Source organism: Atractosteus spatula, chromosome 12 (assembly GCF_055471065.1).
Source record: "Atractosteus spatula isolate fAtrSpa1 chromosome 12, fAtrSpa1.hap1, whole genome shotgun sequence".
NCBI lineage: Eukaryota > Metazoa > Chordata > Actinopteri > Semionotiformes > Lepisosteidae > Atractosteus > Atractosteus spatula.
The window spans coordinates 31,373,080-31,393,634 of NC_142717.1; the positions used below are offsets into that span (position 1 = coordinate 31,373,080).

At 41.6% G+C, this 20,555-nt stretch overlaps 1 protein-coding gene across 5 annotated transcripts in view; it reads right to left on the reverse strand.

The window, feature by feature from the left end:
• ctdp1 (CTD phosphatase 1) overlaps positions 1 to 20,555 on the reverse strand; it is a 129,777-nt gene that overhangs the window by 78,206 nt on the left and 31,016 nt on the right. For all 5 annotated transcript variants that reach the window (XM_088929296.1, XM_088929295.1, XM_088929293.1 and 2 more), the window contains exons 10-11: positions 20,218 to 20,448; positions 11,186 to 11,372 (exon numbers count right to left, since the gene is read on the reverse strand). In XM_088929296.1, the coding sequence (XP_088785422.1) occupies positions 11,186 to 11,372; positions 20,218 to 20,448 (418 nt within the window). The remainder of the gene's footprint in view (positions 1 to 11,185; positions 11,373 to 20,217; positions 20,449 to 20,555) is intronic.

Consider the following 20,555-nt stretch of genomic DNA (forward strand, 5'->3'; position numbering starts at 1 on the left):
CCAGCCTCTTCCCCTCCACCCTGAACGGTGCAGGGTTTCACCAGACTCTCATACCCAGGGCCTCGGCTGTGGCAGTAGCGGCAGAAATCATCGTGATCACGTCAAGCCAGCTGACCACACGTGTGGACATACCAACAAGCAGGAGCCCGAGGGGACTTCTTTGTGGTCAAGTGACAGACTGCTGTGGAAAGGATTGGAATTGAATGGAAATTATTTTTATTGAGATTTTTTTAATCTATACTTCTACTGAGCTAAAATCATTTGTTGTGTCTCTTAGTATATACAGTATACATAAATAAACAGAGTTAAACAGAACAAAAATCAAGCTTTCCGAAGACAGAGTATAACAAGGTAACTTTTGAAGGTAGTGAGTAAGATTAAATTTAGTCCATGCTGATATGTGTATACATAATACAATATGCACCTCCTTACATAGCTATTATACAGTATACCTCACAATGCAATTACCAAAACACAGAATTGTCCTTATCTTGATCTCTGGGAGTTTGCAAGAAGTCTTCAGACATAACAGAAAAGGTGTGAATTATACTATTAGATCAATTTATATGATGACCTCCATTGTCTAGTATAAAAAACAAATGGCACAGACATACAAGTGACTGAGAAGAAGAGACGTTCAGCAGAGAAATCGAGTGCATTTTACCCTGGGCTAATAACCATATTCTGTGGATGTATATCTGTATAAACCTCAGCATGCAGAAATTTTGAAATATTCAAGTGGCCCTTGATGTCGTCATTCAGGCTTAAAATTGAAAACTGGAGCCAGTCTGAACATTTCACTTGGAGGGACAGCTCAGCAGAACCCCGTAACTGTTAAGTTTTTACAGTCATCCTAAAATGCGCGAACTAACAATCGCATGTTTTGATTTGGCATGAAAAGATGCGAACCATTTCAAAATTTAGAATTGTCATCATCGTGACGAGCATCAACCTTCCAAAATTTTTTTTTCTACTACAATTAAAAACCAGTTTAGTGTTACCCAGAAATATGCCTACTATCCTAATAAATCAGGGTCAGTAATAAGAGTGTTAAAGTGGTCCGTTTCTTTGTGCAGGAGTGTGACATGCCAGTATGACTGATCATGCATCCATCACGCCCAGCTACAGAAGCTGTGCTGATTACACAAGTGGATTACTCCAGTACATACCGTCTTTCAGTTTCCCCAAACCGATGAGTTGTTAGTATGGAATTCTACCCTCACTTAAATACTGACAATGACCTTTAAAACTCTTTAAGGTTTCAGAAGCATATATTTATAGATCAGTTAAACTTAATCGTAACATCCTGTTTTTATACAGCAGGTATATAAGGAGAATATACTTTCAGCAGACTTTTAAGGGGAGCTGATGAAACAGCCCCCAGATTTGTATGATGGAAAACTCTTAGCACATCTCAAATAATCTTTGCAAATATCAGAGAGATGGAGTTTAAATGCATGGTTTTCTGGCAAGCTTTTGTGAACAGATGAACTTCGGTACATGCACTGATTTAAAAAAAAAGCTTTTTAAATGTGCGACTGTAAAACCAAATTGCAGGCTGCTTCAGCCTGTGACAGAACAGAGCCTCCGCTATCTGGTCCCCTGAGAAGCTTTCAAACTGCCCTTTAAAATCTTATCACTAATTACTCATGCTGGTTCCCCTGTGCCACTGCTCATTTCCTGCAACAAGAAAGACACCTATAGAGCAATCTTCTTCCACAGAATGGCATCTTTTGTCAGCATCTACATAAATTAGAGCTCTGCTTCTTTATTCCACCTACTGCATTAACCTCAGACTCTGCTTTCAACAACAGCTTGCATTTAGCGGACTGCTCGGCTGTTTTTGTGATACAATTCTCCACGAGGCGACTCTCTCTGCCAGCACGGACATTTTAAGAAAAAAAAACAACCATATTAGCGCAAGACAGCTCGACAGGTCCATCCATGCTGCACAGCAGCCCCTAAAAAAAAGATTAAAAGCTCCAATTAAAGTCCAACGACAACGAAAATCTGACAATTTTGCAGCGTCTTCATTACCCTAAAAAAGTATTAATATCACAAGCTCCAAATCAGTTTTCATTCTTTCTCTCCAACTTTCATATTTATTTATCACTCAAGAAACACAAGTATCAATATCAAATTTAAGGTTACTCTCCCCCTAGTTCAACAAGTGAAGCAATATCTCCTCCAGTCTTACACAGGACAGATAAGTGACTTTTCTTAAACTGGTAGTTTTTCTATAATGCAGTTCTATCAGTGTCAAGCATCTCTCCATCTCAAAAGCCCAGAGAGGTCAACTATCTGATGCAAGGAAAGTAGCAGTCCATCTTTCACAAGCCCCACAAGTCTGAGAGCTTTCCAGCTAGGTCTGTCGCTAAATGTAATTTCAAATAACTCCCAAGCTCAGCCTTGTTTACTTTGGAAATTCTTAAAACTACTAGATTAGCTCATAGCTCTCTTTTAACTTATTAGATAACTGTCCTCATAACTCATCCACTCTCTGCAAATTCCACAAAGTGCTCTTTTGAAGTTGTGCAGTCCTGGACTTCATGCAGTCTGTCTAGAGCACCGTATTCTTCCCTTCACTTGTTCATGAGAAAACTATATACAGTGCATTGCCTAAAAGATACCACTGCCATGCCTCCTGAAACACCTACTGCTGGTTTTCCCACTGCACACTTTATAATGTGTATACAGAAATGTGTCAAGAGAAAAGGGGGATGGGACAAGAACGAACAGAGTTCATTAACAGGTTGTTAAAGGCACTACTAACACATGTTCAATATCATCACAATCGGAGCCTTAAGGCAACAGCTAAGAGTAACTAAGGAGGGACGCCACACCTGCAGAGGGCAAAGGGCAATCAGGTGGACAGCTGATCACTGGAGCTCACGAATTTCAGATCACACAAAACTCATCTGTGGGGGCCCGTGGTGTGAATTATATTTTGCCCAGAATGAGAAATAGTGTTACATCTCTTACGCAGTTGAAGGGTACGAAAGAGGGCGAGGCAGACAGCTTCCTGTGGGGGAGAATGAGCAACAGCTGCAGGAGCTTGGACATGAGACTGCGCCCTCGACAGCTGAATCTCCCCTGAGCTACGCCAAACAGCGCAACGAGCAGAGTGAGCGCACGTGGCACCGCGCCAAGATCATACGGTCCAAAACTCCCCATTGAGAAGTCCAGAACAGGCGACTCAGGAGCAGCGAGAGCCTGGAACGCATTCGAATCTTATCTTGATCCTTGTGTCCTTAAGAGAATTTAAAGCAACACACCTTTTTACACTGAGTAAGCCCCTGCGTGGCTCAGACAGAAGATTATTACAGACTGCTACAGATTCACACTCATCTTAAAATGCAAATTCCCATAACGTTTTTAATAAAAAGAGAGGAGCAGCCTGGAAAGAGGTTGGAATTTACTCCTCTTTTTGTGCCAGTTCAGTATCAATAACTCAATATTTTTTTCATAATTCTCTTCCAACTCTAGTATATTTATGATACATTTTTGTTACATGAATACAAAATTGTGGATTCATTATCTGGTGCCATATATCTGGCCATTTTGGGAATACAGTAATATGCAAAACCAGATTTTGTCCTATTTTCAGCCCAAGTGTTAACTGTTCCACCCAGCCATGGATCACCAACAAATGTAACAGCTGTTCCTTGGATAAATTGGAAGACTGCATTTCAATAAGCTGTTTTTTTTCCTTTTGTTTCGTAAAGCCAAACGAGAGAGGCAATATCAGCAATGCGTGGAATATTATGTCCATACACTAAATTTTTCTAAAGTTTTTTTACATCCAAGATGAGAAATTCCTCTATGACATATTTAGAAAAAGTGATCGGAAACAATAAAATTAAAGTGTTTAACACAAGCACTGGAATTATACAGAACATAACGCATAAACAAGTCCTTGGTGTTGCTCATGTAATGCTGGATCAGAGTATTCCTTAGATCTGTGAAACCAATCTCATAAACTTCAATCCCCCAATGCTGAGAACTACAGCTCTTAGATCTCAACTGCTCTTTACATCTTCATGAAAACCTTTGAGGATTTTAATACTTAAAATACAATTTTTACACACAAAAGAGCATTCATTTTATAAGGGGACTCTGCCTTCTATGTGTACCAAATGTAATAAAAAAGGCCGTCTATCTTATGAGCTGAGAATAAAGCAAATACCACAGCATAATACTTCAGGACCCTTCCACGCAAGAGCTCTCCAAAGGTGAATAATTACTGTAAACAAGGGTCCACTCTTCAGCTCATGTGCGGCTATTTCTAGTGACACAGTTCCATTATTATACAGGATGGCTCAGGAAAAACAAACCACAAACACCCAAAAGTCCGACTGGGTAAGACACTCCCAGGGGGCACTCGGGTCCTATTGCTTTTCATTAACCTTTTATTAGAATTCCTCAAACAAAGACATCAACTGGCTCTTGCGGCACCGAGGAAAATTAAGAAAACAAGAGACCGTGGGCCGAACATGTTTTGTTAAAACAGCCAAGGCTCGGCAGGGTGGCCCTGAGACAGTGGCCTGGCGCGAAGCAGTGCCACGTTTGGTCAGCCCATCACTGGGCATGCAAAGAACCCTTCACACTGGGGGGTAGAGACCCGCAAAACTACCTACATGCCCACAACATGAAAAGCTGATAACCTGGGTAAATCAGACTTTAATGTGCAAGAATTTTGTTACTTTCCCATCCATCAATTTTTTTTACCACTTCTTCCAATTCAGGGTCACAGGGGAGCTGAAGCCTGTCTCAGGAAGCAACAGGTGCAAGGCAGGGTACACCGTGGATGGGACGCCAGTCCATCTCAGGGCAGACACAAACACGGACACACACAAACTCACTCAAGGGCCAGTTTTGCCAGCATCCAATTATCCTACCAGTATGTTTTTAGACTGTAGAGGAAATCGGAGCACCCAGAGGAAACCCGCAAGAACATGGGGGGGACGATACAAACTCCACGAGAGCACCCCAGGTCTGGAAGTGAACCTGTGTTTTGTGTAAGCCATAGTAAAGAAACCCACAATAGTACTAGAGCGAATCCCTGCTTCTTTTTCACTTCTTACAAACCACAATAATTTTATATGTAAAGGTACCTACAATTTCAAAACCCATGCTCTGACCTTTAGATGGTCCTGATGTTCCATGTGCAACTATACTACCTCCATCTGTTGCTGCGATTAGGAGTTTAATGGTTTTGAACAGAGAAAGGAATCAGAAGAGAAGAGAACCCGATCTAACAAAAAGACCCAACGACATGGTTTGCCAGAACAATTACAGTAAGTAATTAAGGCAGGAATCCTAGTAAGGTAGGGGTAAATACAGATTATCCCCAAGGTCTTAAGGGTAGAAATATTCGTACGAACAAGAGGCACGATAAGGACGCTTAAAACAACAGATACTGTACAAACATAAGTCTTATAACATGAAAGATTAGCAGCCTTCCAAGTCTATTTCCCCAGCTGCAGTACATGCCTGAGGGCTGAACCGTAATTTCAGAGAGGTGTTGCAATAAAAATAATTGCTGTTAAATAATGGAATGACTCCTTTAACCAAGACTGCACAGGGCTCTCTAGCATAACCTATAACATGCAAGTAAAAGCAAACTCTGACAGCAAATATATAGTTTACAAGAGCACTCAGGCTTTCCCATGCCTTAAGCTATAAAGTGTAAAATTGAAAAAAAATTTGAATTGAAAAAAGATCCTGCGCTGAGCTCAATCTCAAACTATTAACACAAGACACAGCTAAGACATCAGTCCACGGACATGACAGCAGATGAAAAGATTTGGGAAACTTATTCAGCCGATATCACCTTTTGGATAACCACTGGCATTCGCTACTGTTTAATCGCAGTTATTTTCAAATGCGTGTGAGCAGTTTAGTTTTTGTATCTCATCTATTGAGTTCTAGTTTTGGTTAGAGCTGTCTAGCAGAATATTATCGTTTCCTTTATATTCTGCTCAAGTGGAAAAAAAAAGAAGTGTGATTCATTCTGGCAACAGTTAGTATCTCAAGCTATTTTATATCTGTCAACAAAACAGTTGAAAATGCAGAAGTTGTCCTAATTACAGGTCACACGGGTTTCTCCACACTGCAAAACACGGCATTCAGCCCAATTCTCTGCTCCGTGTGATACAGGTCACTGTCACTGGCTCCTGGCTCAGCATTACCAATGAAGTCAGAATCCCACAAAAGTGTAAAGCACTGGACGGCTGTGAAGAATATTTTAATATATAGAAGAGTTGCTTTTTTTTTTCCTTTCAAAATCAGCCCTTTCTCCCCTGTTCTCCACGTCTCTCTGCAGGCTCTCACAAGGGACGCCCACACAAACTCAAGACTTCACTTTCCCCACAGACCTGGGTCTTCATCGCCTTGCCTACTGTGCTGGCCGTGCACTAACCGCATGTGCGAGGGGGAAAAGCAGAGATACTATTTCAGGAGCTACCCACAATATATATACTGTATACACTATGTATATAATTGCGGTGCGATGGACTGGGATCCCATCTAGGGTGTATCCCACTGTTAGTCCGTTGCTTGCCAGGACAGGCTCTGGCTCCCCAGCAACCTTGTATTGGATGAAGCTGTTAGAAAATGAATGAATGGATGTTATGTAATTGTATATGTACATATGTAATGTAAATGTAATAGGATTATACTGTATGTACTGCAGAGGGAAACTGCCAGTGAAGCCATAATGTCAGGTTTGTCTAATCTTCCCAGCATCCTCTTCTCTCTTGTGAGTGCAGATATCTGGGATGAGGTTAGGGTTCACTAGGTCCTGAATTTCTTACAGTACAGGACTATTTCAGGGGTACACCATGGGGGGGGGGGGGTTACAAGCCACAGACACACAGCAACAACGTTCACAGCCACATGCTTCTAGTGGAAATAAAATTAATTAAAAATTAAAAATTACACACAAAGGGAGGCCATCTCCTTCATTTAACAGATGGTAGCTAAACAATCTGTGCACTCTAAATAACACTGTGCAATCTTCTCTTGCTAAAGAGACTCTGTTCTCTTCATCCGAGTACAACATTCCTTTAAGATCAGGTATTAGTCTGGTCACTCTCTTTGTACCACCTTAAAAACTGCAAAATCCCTCTTATAGCATGGAAACCAACCTTCATATGAAAAAGATTTTATGGTGAATCGTGCTTAGACAATCGGCCTGTCTTGACTAAGTGCCATGAAGATTATTTTTCCCTGATAAACCAACATTACACTATTCATTTTCTTTACTAACTTTACTATATTTGGCTCTGAGGTCAGTAAGAAATCAATTAAGGTCTGCAACCTTCAAATAAACCTGAAAACCGAGCAGATGGTTATGTTTCTAGGTCAATGGTCATTTAAAAAATGAGGCACATTTTTCTCTCTCCTCTCTCGTGCTTTCTATGACGTAAAGAAAAACATTTAGCTTCTTCAGAGCTAAATCAGTCACACCGTTATTTACTATAACTTTAGTCAATGTACTGTAGGGACTGTAATAGAGATAACAGTGAATTTGGGTTGCATCTGAGCTATAGAATATATCTATTTGAATAGGTCACGTTCAGCGTTCCATACAGATCCCAAGCTAGGATTTCCAGTCTTTGAAAATAAACGTCAATAAACGTTCAAACATGTAAATAATATGTGTAAAGTTTAAAATGGATAGGACTTACAGATCTTTTACATAAACCATTTTAATGAAAGAGCTGACCGATTGTCTCCAGAGCAATAAATGTGCAAGCTGCAAGATAATTATCAAGGCAGTTTCGCTTCAAGAGAACAGCAACCTATGAGGGATCATTTTTCATTATCGTTCTGCTTAACTATTAAACAGGGATATCAGAAGTTTCATACTTTTTTTCCTAAATTAAATAAGCCATTTCCTTGAGCTGTTCTTTTTTTCTTTCAGAAATCATTTTCCCACCTCAATATTCATTTCAACACACTAGCTTAATAGAACAACTTCAACAAGACTCTCCCTTCCAGATACCTCTGTGGTTAAAAATTCATTTAACAGTTATTTTAACCTAAACTGAAAGATACAGGGCTCCTCTGAGAGACCATGAACCTGTAGAACAGTTCAGCCGTTCTGCTTGTAACATATATCATTACTTCACTGGATTTAAACTACATTGTTTTGGAAGGACTGCGTACGTCCCGTCCATAGCATTTTGTAAAAAATGGCATTTAGAGGTATTTGAAAACGATTTACTTTTGTTGCAATACATAATTAGCACTTTCAATATTTTAAAAGGTGTACATTAAGTACATAAATCTGACAATGTAATATTTGACAAAGCATTAATTTCCTAAGTATTAAGACATTTCAGGATTTAACCACAGACTGCAGCATCTCCCATTCTTACTTGCTGTCTTTTTTTACCATTGGTGTTTGGTGCGTAAAACATTCTTTATATTTTATTGCTTAAAATGACTTGTTTTAGTAAGCAATGGAATAAAACCTACCATTTGGCAACCCAAGTTGTCATATATTTTGTATGCCTGTAAGCATTTTAGGAACTATTCTAAAACCTCAAGCTCAGTGAGCAACTGAAAAGCACAGATATATGCAACTGAGCCACTAAGGTATGCTTGGAGGTTTTTAATGAACCTTCCAGTTTAAAAGACCTGTGACTGCCACAGCCAAGCAGAAGTAAGAGGATTGAAATGTCTGGTCCCTGAAGAGTTAATTAAAGTGATATTTAATCAAAAACAATATAATGCCAAACAACAGGAAGCCTAATCAGATGCTGCATTTTACTGAAACCTAAGAGGCCAGACTGGACAATGTACTGTAGTTCAAGCTGTATTCCTCTCAGCCCACTCAGTCCTCATGCTAAGCAGCTAGTTACACACAGACTAGCAACTGACCCAGCCCTCTGCACTTTTTTTCTCCCCCTTGTTGACAACCTCTGCGCTCAAGTGTTTCAGTAAAGACGCAGTAAAAACAAGGTGGCTGATGCATACTTTCCTTGCCTTGGCGTGGCTTCAGACCTCACTGTGCAGTTAATCTGCATCCAGGGAAACCTACCGCCCTCTGCCCCACAATAATTGTAATCCATCCTCTTAAGGCGCTTTACTCAGCCACAGGACTTTCTTCTAGCCCACCTCTAAACACTAAGGGCACTGAAGTAATGCCTGTACGCATCTTGCACACCCTTCCAAATTAAACATTTCATCTCAACTCAAGGCATCAGTTTCATTGCAGCACTGGTCACAGCCTGAAGACCTCTGCTGTCAATCCCCTACCACTCATTCTCAGAAAATCAAAGAAGGCCACTGAAAACCGGCATGACACATCACAGTCCGGCTCCAAGATGGTGGCCGGCTGGATTAAACGCAGCAGGATCTTCTCTGGAGCCCCTGTTGGGATATCTGTACAAGACTCTACCTGTTACTAGCTCGCACTATCTGCGTGATGCACGTTCCCTTTAAAAAAGGAGCGCCAGGGCCATTAATGGAAAAAGTGCTGTACTGAGATATTCCATAGGCTACAGAAAGAAAATGGAGAGACTCTTCGAACCAAATCCTGCTATAAGCTACACCAATCAGATTCCAGCCAATTACAAAATTTACATTCCAAAGTATAATCCTCCCAGGAGGTAAAAAAGTGTATTTGCTATATTAAAGCAAAAAAAAAAATTAAGACTAAATTCTAAACTACATTCTAAACCGTTGCATTAGATTTATTTTTTATTGTCTAACTCGGAGCACAAACAGCCAAGAGTTACAAACAGTGTTCTTTTATTTAATTTATATTTCCCTCAAGCCGGAGCATACAAGACCTGACAACACATCAATGCCACGGTTCAAAACCCTACAATCCACGCTGACAACTTTTCATATCTGACAGCTTCTGATGTCTGATTCTAGACAGTGCTGTTTAAGAAAATGAATATGTGAAAGGAGGAGGCTGTGCACACTGCAGGCTCTGAAATCTTCTGTACAGAATTACACCTCTCACAAACAGCAGGTTGTGCTCTGATGGCTATGTGATTTCCGGGTTTGGTTTTCACACAAAACAATGTCTTGAAACTATGTGCAGAGCCCTCCAGAATTGTTCACACCCTCAATGAAATTCAGAACATTTTTAGAATGGTGCTCAAGATGTATGTATATATATTGGTGACAATAAACAACCTTTGCACACTGTTGAATGAAATGTATTGTACTTCAATGCTTCGTTCACCAAAACTGATACATTATAAATCAAGAAGTAAGAACATCTATGTTCCTAAGCTAGAATTGGCAATGAAACATATTCAATTGGCACCAAGAAGAAGTTGTGACAAACATTTGTAACTGCAACACTACTTAAATTTTGAGTGACTCATTAATCAATCCTCTACATGGCAATATGAACATTTTGGCAGCTGGGGGTGATTTAAGGTCTCTGTAATGAGCACCCCTGTGCTGAATCACCCTGGTATCTCTTGTGCTCTGTTCAAATCCTCTTCCTCTCGGCTTGGTGTAGCATTTCACGTTCTCTAAAGATGTGCAAAGAACCGGAGGCAGCTGAATGTTTCACCTCCCTTTTCTAAACCCCGGCGTCACGCCTTGTATTTCACTGTGGCTGTGGCAGTTAACTACGAGCGTGTGGAAGGCAGGGAGAGCTCACCCTCCTGCCCTGATGGAGACAGGAAAGGAAGCACTTCCGGGCGAGCAGTGGTTGTGCCGTCAGCATGGCGACTAACTGGACGATCCTCACGCGCCGCGAGCAGCCCAGCTGACTGGTCAAGGCTTGGTGCAAGCTGCCAGCTGCACTTGAATGGGCCTGTCATGTTAATGTCACCATAGTGATGCAGCACTGTTTGTATACGTGTTTGACTAAAAGCTACAATAACCAGTACTGCACTGTGCCTGCAACTTTCTCTATTATTGTGTAATTATTAGGATTTGTTAGAATAATTTATAGGCTTCACATAATTCTACATTTTTTTTCTGGAGGTCTGTGAAAATTCTTTGTCCTGATGAGCTGCGTCAGTTGGATGGAGGTCTGTGTACTATAGGAATGGTGCCCTAGACGTTGGGCACAGACCAGTGGTTTCACACTTCATGAAGCGCAGAAGAGAGTTTGATTCGCAGGAGGTTTCCGAGCCCTGCAGATTTCTTTCGGGTGCCACGGCCCGCTGGCCATACCGCCTGACCACAAGAGGGGCGCTCTCACCTCCTTGTCCATGCTCTCCAGGTCCTCCTTGCACAGCGTGTACAGCGGCATTGACTCCGACATGCTGGGCTGCCGCTTCCTGCGAGAGGGGCCTGGCTGCTCCTCGTCTCCGCTGGGCCCCAGCGACGCCTCCTCCTCCTCCTCCTCCTCCTCTTCCTCCTGCTGGGGCAGCGGCGGCTGCACCACCCTGGACAACGACAAAACAAGGGCTGCTGGGAACCTCAGGGTGGCCACGCCCCGGCCCGGGGAATCCAGGAAGAGGCGTGTGGACACCTTGGTGTGATCTGCGGGTGAAACAAGCCATCGTCAAGGGCTAACAGCGCAGCACTCTCGGGCTCTTGTTTTTAAAACTCCCTCCCTTTCTCCTTCAAGGCAGTCAATGGAAAAAAAAACAACAAGCACTGACAAAACCCCATCGCGAGTATAAGCGACAAATTACTTTTGGCAGACCAGATACAAAGTGTTTTAATTTTTCCCCACATTTTCCCCAAGAAGATTATTTGCAGTGAGCCTGGGAAACTGCCCCCTACAGATTATTCCTTAACCAAATTTTAAAAAACTCAAAAGAACAGCTGTTTAGATCTAAGCACACAGTGTTTTTACCTCTCAACATCTGTGCAAAAGCCAAACAGGTAAGATTACAAAGAAAAAGACACCATCATATCTACACCTACTTAACCATGTGCTCTTTATTATATGTATTACATATACTAGGACCACTTACAGAACACAAATTTAAAATGTGTGGTGTCTCTGCATTTTTGTAACGAAGGTAAGAAATGCCTAAAAAAAGCTGGAGCTTTTAAAATCAGTGCTGAAAAAACAGCTGCTACCGATTAAAAGTCACATCCACTCCTTTAATTAAAATGAGATGACAGATTACCAAGAGCTCGGAGAGCTGAACCAACAGCCACTCACAGGCTGGCACGTGGGAGAAACAGAAGATGAATATTGTGTGGATTAGCGTTTCTGCAATTTAGATAACGGAATGCCAGCGATTTTCAGTGTCACCACTGTCCCCATCATTACCATAATGGTCCTTAAGGCAAGCAGCTTCTGTATGTTGTCTTTGAAAAAGCTGTCAATTTTTTTGATTCACAGCATCTGTCAAACCAACCAGTTCCAACACCTAAATGGAACCTTTCTTGTAAAGTGTCAGAACATGATTTTCAGAGTAATTTTTGTTCTTAAGCCAAGATGATGATAAGGGATATTTATGCAAGAGGATATAGATTAAGAATTGGTTCTCAGACTGAAGATACAGACTAGGGGTGATGATGTCATTAGCAGAGTACCACAGGGACCTGTATTAGGACCACTGCAATTCCTTATTTATCAGGACATCTGGCATCTTTTTTATTAAAAAAAAGTCACATTTACTCAATACCCAACTAGAAGAACAAGCAAACACTGCATACACTTGGTTTTAAGATGTTATGTTAAAAATCATACAGTGCACTCCTAAAATGTCATTTTGAATATTGTTTACCATTTTGATCACCCTTTTACAAAAATATGTTGCCGCTCTGAAATCAGTTTAGAAGAGGGCAGCCAGATACATTTCTGGGCTTAAAGGGATAATAGGCTAAAATAACTGAATCTTTTTAGTCTTCTATGAAAAGAGTAGAAAAGTTCCTGATTCCAGAATTCAAAATCCTCAAAGGCATTGACAAAGACCAGGGAAACTCATAACAGAGAACACATGTAGAAAAAATGACAACATGCTTATAAAACAGAGAATGTGAAGCATTTTTTTTACACAGAAGGTTGTGGGAATATAAGTCACCAAGCAAATGTTGTTGAAGGTGATGCCCTGCAGGAAACAGCTGGATGAGATTTGGTGGTCACATAGCAACCAAATAAGCTTAATGGCTTGAATGACCTACTGCCATTTGTAATGTTTCCAATATTCTTATGTAAGACTGGTCTACTAGCTTACAAGGCTCAAGAAGCTATACTCTGTGGTGAAATGGAGTATGGCACACGTATGTGGAATCGAGGGTCAGATGAGCTCGGAAATAACCAGAGGTGTTGAGGACTGGTGTGTGAAAGAGGGAACCCAGTGCATATCCAGGGCTTGTGCTGTGGTGGTGAACCGGTGATGTTAGCGCCCTCTGGTGTTCATAGTCATTGGTCTTGGGAATGTGTTCCCTGTGGTCTGATCTGTGTGCCACACTTCGCTACTGTGCGATGCACAATTTCTGCAGTACAACTATTTAAACAGGTCGGCCTACATTCTATACACCCCGTGAATTTAACTAGCAGGTACTGAACCACAGAGAGCAAACAGAATACATTACTGCAGCACTGCGATGTTTGGGCACAAATGGCACCACTGGTGTCACAGCACATCCTGGGCTCACCCCACAGGGCTCCCCCATTTCAAAAACACTACCCATTGCTGCGCGCCCTGCTTTCGCGTTTGACAGATAAGAGTGACAGTGCCCTCTTCCTCACCGAGCCCTGCCTGCAATTCTACTGCAAGCAAACAGAAACGGGAGAGGTCATTGAGGCTCAATCGTGTTGATAAACCTCCCCTGGTTCAGCCACAGGCTTTCACATGGTTTGCCAGCTCCCAGAACAGCTCACGAATGAGCAATCGGCACCACAAACTGAAAATGTATCATGTGGAAAACAAACACAGAAGCCAAAAGGGCTGCAATCACCCCTCTTTGATGGTCAAAGCTACAGGATATTTATTTTCAGAACTGCAATACTTAAACTGAAGAGAAAAAAAAAGGAAACAACCTAAACGTTTCATTCTACAAGAAGGAAAAAACAAGGACATTGCAACATGAAGAAAATAAGGCATAACTGATCATCAATAAGATTTATTTTATTTAGGTATTTATTACCTTTCCATAATATACAAGTTTGTTTTCCTTCGTGAAAAAACAATGGACAAAAAGAAAGGAATTTTAAATTAAATCAACAATTCCCAATTTTTAAATATAGGTCTATACAACTCAGGCTCTTTTATGTAGGTAAAATATTATCCCTGTATACATACAAAGAACTGCATGTACAAATGTAAGGTTTTAACTGCTGGTTAACAAGTTTTATTTGCCACACATAACATGTGACAGGTCACTAACGGACTAAACACATCCCAAGTGCATTCAGATGAACAAAAAAACAACCACACGTCATGGACAAATTTGACCAATTTGCTCTCGACGTATGAACTCGCACCATCCACCAGGCAAAATGTAGCTCACTGGTGGGTTCGTTCCAGCCACATGGTTTCAATTGTTAAAACAAGGACTCCAATTTGTTTACAACAAACTCCTCCTGCTTCTGGACTCCAATAGTGTTTCTAGATTTTGGCAATAGAATTGTTTTTCCCTAATGAGATGGCATATGAAATATTCATCTTGGGAATACAGCAAACAGTGTATAGAAATAATTAATAAACTGCCAGTGCCTGCAATAGCTAACCAGGTGGTTAACAATCATTACAAGTCAACTGGACAACTTTAAGGCCCATGGCTCATGAATCCCAGATATAAATCAGAGAGGCTCCCACAGATTTAAGTAAATCACAACCTAACTAATTGCTTTCGTGTTAACCCATTAGTTTTTGCTAAAAAATCTAAACAAATGACCCCTTCTTACCTTGAAAATCAACTCAAGGTAAAGATAAAGGTAAAATTCTATGCAGTCGAAGAAGCTCCAGAAATACAAAAATTACGTCTAAAAACTCATCAAACCATTCTTTCCAAACAAAGAAAAACTTTACACCTTAAAAATAAGCAATTCAAGGACTCTTAAGCAGAACTGAGTAGTTTCCTTCTCTAGTCTGAACCACTAGTTCTTACTTCTGTTGAATTCTGCACCCTAGCACCCCCCCTCCAACCCCTGGTCCAAACTCTAAACTCTAAGAGGTCTGGATTCTGTCACTTGTGGCATGAGCAAATAGTTGGTGTGGAAAAATATAACCAAATTTACTCAGTCTTGCTGGAATGCTGCAAAGTGTCTTCATGCAGTGTCGCTGCAGAGCCCCTCTGTCATACGCAGGCCTTCATGAGCTGCCAAATACATTTTGCTTGGCTTTTGAAGAGCCCTGCTCCAAGACTCTTCAGCTAGATTTTTAAGTCACAGCCTTCAAGGCCTATGGACAGCAAGTTGCCACCAGAGGACAGCAAAGTTCACCAACACCAGACGACTGAAAACCCACACGCACTTAACTGTCTGTCGCAAACTCTTCGCTTTCTGCACTTCAAACTCACTGCATGTACAGAACTATTAGAGCCATTCATGAGATCTGACGACAATTCACCTATATTGGAGGAATTGTAATATATACTGGCTTGCTTTTACAGTTGCAACAAATTAAAACTACAGATTTCGTTAGGGCTTTAATTAATCTGCACATTATTGTACATATATTCTGCAGGTAAAATGCTTGTTGTGTAGAGACAAAAGTCATTGAACTTCTATGTGAAACAAATTTAACTTAGATATTCTTAAATGACTGTAGATATACTATCTCATACATCAGCACTTTTTTTTTCTTTAGAAATACAGGACTTAGCTGAGGTACTTAGCTGCGGTTATTGCTAAGGACTAAGAATTAAAAATTGGATATCCCATGAATACAAAAGCCACTAGATATTTAATGCTCTCCATCTAAAGACTTTCTTGTCCAAGCCTCTTCCACAATTGTACCAATGCAGCTCTCAATTATCTCTTAAATCCACAGCATGAAGGTATGTTGCTTTGTAACCCTGCGAGCGAGAAGCTGCATTATCTGGTCTAAAATAGCCAGAACTCTGTCTAAAAACAGTCACCACAAATTCAGCCTAACTGCGATTTTAAAGCAGCACTTTAAAGCGGTCACCAATTAAAATGGGAATGAAAATCAGTTTTTAATGAAAAGCCCATCCGCTCCGCCAGCAGTGTCCTAAGAAGGTGCCTATGCTGGAAGCAAGAAATAAACACACAAGATTAAAAGATTTTTTCAAAGGTGCGACAAACGTGGGTACGATGAAACGCTAAGGAAGATTCTCCTGTAGTGATTCTCACACAAAGTTTGAGAAAAGGGCTGGCAGTCTGGCAGAGGTCGAAAAGGTATTCCAGCGGAAAGCGCTTCACAAAAACATACAGTAGAACTACCACACACTTCATAAAACTTGTAACAAGTACACGGGATAAAAAAAATGTCAAAAAATGAAAATGTTCTACACACAGTACAGGAAGTAACGTACAACCTTTTTAAATTTTTTAAAGACAAAGGAAGCAAACATTAAATCAAGACCTTAGCCAGTGGCATTCAAACAACAGTAACAACTCTGACAAAGATGCTTTGATATTAAAATTTACAATCTTCACAGGGCACCCTGCAGATAATTCCGGTGTCTCCAGTACTGCTAAAAAGAATTTTAACAAAAGCTGATTTTAAAAGATGGGACAAAATTATGTGAGTGAAGAAAGCTGCATGTCTACACTAACAATCACAACTGACAATAATTGCTGACTTGTTCTCTCATTCACTGGTAATGGGTTTTAGATAGAAGGTACAATAACCTGGGCTCATTAAAAACCAGAAAAGCGAGATGAAAATTTAATGAAGGAGAAAAACGGTCAGCAGTTAGCTCTGATGGTTGTAACTTCCACATTCTTAGTCAGATTTTGATTGTTTCAAATATTGAACTCCTTTGAATTATCTCCCCGGCATTAATTTTCAAATTGCCCAGCGCAACCCATGGCATTTTCTTTGAAGGGCAGAGCTAATTCATAGACACTTTATATTATATCCAAAGTGCATCAGACTTGAAGTCATCTTGCAAAGGCCAGCAGCCATGTCACCCTGCAACACACAACTGGCAACCCACTGAAGCCAAGCGGGTGTGAGCCTGGTCAGTACCTGGATGGGAGACCTCCTGGGAAAGCTAAGGCTGCCTCTGGAAGAGGTGTTAGTGGGCCAGTAGGGGGCACTCACCCTGCGATCCGTGTGGGTCCTAATTCCCCAGTATGGTGACGAGGAAAAAAGCACCGTCCTTCAGCTGAGACGCAAAACTGATGTCCCGACTCTCTGTGGTCACTAACAATCAAAGAGTGGGGGTGTTACCCTGGTGTCTAGGTCAAATTGCCAACTGGTCTTTACCAATCATGGCCTCTTAATAATCCCCATCTATGAACTGACTTCATCACTCTGTTCTCCTCCCCACTGATAGCTGATGTGTCATGAGCGTACTGGGGCACTGGCTGCCGTCGCATCATCCAGATGGGGCTACACGTTGGTGGTGGTGGAGGGGAGTCCCCATTACCTGTAAAGCGCTTTTGAGTGGAGTGTCCAGAAAACACATCAGCTAACAGAGTGATGAATTCATAGATGGGATTAGGAGGCCATGATTGTTAAAGGCCAAGGGAAAATTTGGCCAGGACACCGGGGTTACACTCCCTACTCTTTTTAAGAAATGCCCTGGGATTTTAAATGACCGTGGTCAGGACCTCGGTTTTACGTCTCATGCAAAGGACATATACCTTTTTTACACCTTATTTACAGTAAGTGTCTCCATCACTATACTGGGGCATGAGGACCTACACAGACTGCAGGGTAAGGCCACAGGTCCCACTAACACCTCTTCCAGCAGCAACCTTAGTTTTTCCCAGGAGGTCTCCCATCCAAGTACAGGCCAGCTTCTTACTATATGACTACTTTTAACCATCACCGTGCTTCACACAGAGCACGAAAAAAATAACACTCTTAACTGCAACAAATTCGTAACATTATCAAGAAAATGATATTTTAAGTAGCAGATGCACTGACATTTTATTGAACAGATATGACAGTGCACTGTGAAAGTCAGAGGATAGCAATGTGTGTGTCCACTGCTGCAAGCAATACAAACTGTACATCAGACATAGGAGTTATACCAGGTTGCAGATGCAGTAAAGTGGGATTCTGTCCCTGTAGATTCCAGAAAGTGCTTGTTCATTGGTCTCTGAGCCCTAGACGTCACTTGAGTGTATCACGGCCAGGTACAGATGATCAATTGATTACAAATTTCAAAATCACTTCAATATTCAAATACCAAACCATCTATAATTTAAAAAAAAACATGCATAAGTAAGTGAGTAAATAAAGTAAGGCTCTTTTGATGTTCAGCACACAACTGGACCTGACAGTTGGGGCTGCACTACTGTGACTAAGTTTGTAAAAGCAAACTTGGGAGTGACTTCCACTGAAACACAGAGCTACGTGCTTTTGCCTCAATGCACACTGCTCTTCTCAAATACAGGTTGGCCAGTACTTTTCAAATGACCCGCTCCCTCTAATGTGTTACTCCCAGAACCGTTTTTGTCCACCTGCCTCTGGATGTGACAATGATTCTTTCATTCCAAAGGCTGCAAGGAATGGACGCCACAAAATCAAAGGCAGCCCTTGGACAACGTCACACAGTGCTCCTCGAAAGCCCAAGACCTCAAGCCACAGTAAGAGCTTCCTTCCCACGACTGCCAAGAATGAACATCCTGTCAGTATTGACAGAATTGGCTTCAGAACCTCTTGCAGTACTCAAGAGAACGAAGCAGAGTCCTCACAGAAGCAAAGCTAATCTATCAGTCAACACACCTAGCCTGCACCATCGAACAGCTTTCCCAGGAAAAGCAGGACATTCGGTGCTGCCCAATTTCCCAAAGCCAAGACACTTTCCTAACTGGAAGAGTGAAGAGGTCAATGAACACAGGAATTACTGTTAAGAAGAACAAACACTGTTCTCTGCCTCAGTAAAAACAGCAAACTGCACCAGCAAAAACCAAATAGCATATCCTTCTGATGCCAAAGAGGGTAATAAAAAAAAATTGATAGCAGCTTTCAAAAGATACATTGCCAGCATCATTTGTTTTGCAAAAAAAAAAAATCTTTCCAGCATTTCCTTTTATGAACTTACTTTTATTCACAGCTCTCTTCACCAGTCTTTGCTGACACAACGGAATAGGTTTTCACTTTGAAGGTTTTGTTTAGACAATTTCAGCATTTATTTAATTATTAATCTCTTCTGACACCCTGTGCCAGAAGCCCGAGATTGAACTCGTCAGGCCCAAAGACCTAACTTGCCAGTACCTGCAGTCTCCACTTTCAGACTTGCCATTGCACTTAGTATTTTTGTGTCAAAAGGACGTGTGATGTAAAGCTGAGCATTAAAACAAGAAGGTAAAAAGATCAGCAACCAAAAAAGCAAACACATGAAGAACACTGAAAATAATATTAAAATAGTTGAATGAAGTAGATACAAACTACAAAATGTGCCGCATGGACAAAATGGCCTCCTCTCACTCGTAACTTCTCTTATGTTCTGTGTAGGAGTACTGGGCCAAACCAATGTTCAGGATAACCCTCAATGACAGGCAGCAAAGACAAAGAGCAGACTGAACCCAGATTGGAGCCCGGGTTCAGCAATGGGCTCCTCAGGGTCCTTCATGACCTTTACTGGTTGAGGCATTTTTAAGGACCCATTTGGCAGCGTCTTTTAAAAAAAACCTAAGCCCTGGTCAGACACGTACTTCTATCCTCTGTGCATTTTGGTCATTTGTCAGCAGAGAGCTCACTTGGGTTCTAATCACTGATCAGAATCAGTTCACACATTCACTAAAAGCTTAAAGAGCCTAAAGCTTTTTTAAAGTTTGAGAAAAATCTAAACTGTTGCACTTTAATATGTGCTGTATAACACACGCCTTAAAAAACAGGCAAGTCAATTTTGTAAATTGCACCACACCCAAAAACAAAATTACTTTGGAAACCAATTTTGAGCAAGTTGAACAAAAAACTTTATTGGCCAAAGGAATATCACACAAAACGAAAGCCCAGATTAAAAAAAATAATAATGAATGCAGACGACAAGGAACGTGTAAAAGCTCACCAAGCATTAGGTACTTAAAGTGATAACAAGGGTGGTTTTCCCTTGGTGAACGCAGTCTTTCACCAGCTGAGCCTCCTTAAGCTCCTGGAGCGCTTGAGGGGAAACCAAAAACAATAAAGGACGAAAGGTTCACCTCCTTTGCCATTAACAGTCCCGCTGTGACTCTACCTGAAGGAAGACTGGTCTCCGTGCGCCGGCAGGGGCACAGGGGGCCCGGAAGCCTGGGCGTAGGGAGAGGGCCGGGAGCTCTGGGGCCCCTTCCGGATCAGCTTGCCCGTGACCGAGTCGTACGTCCGCACTTCGGGCCCCGCGGGCGTCCTCGGGTGGATAGGCGTGGGGTGAAACACCGGGGTGGGGCAGGCGCCCTGGGCGTCGGGGAAGGCGGCGGGACTGCTGCTCCTGAAGGGGCGGAGAGGAGGGGGTCAACCATGCGTCAGGGTGAGCTCGGACAGCACATCAATAAACAGGAGGCAGCAGTGCACTTCCTGAATCCTAGAATGACTCTT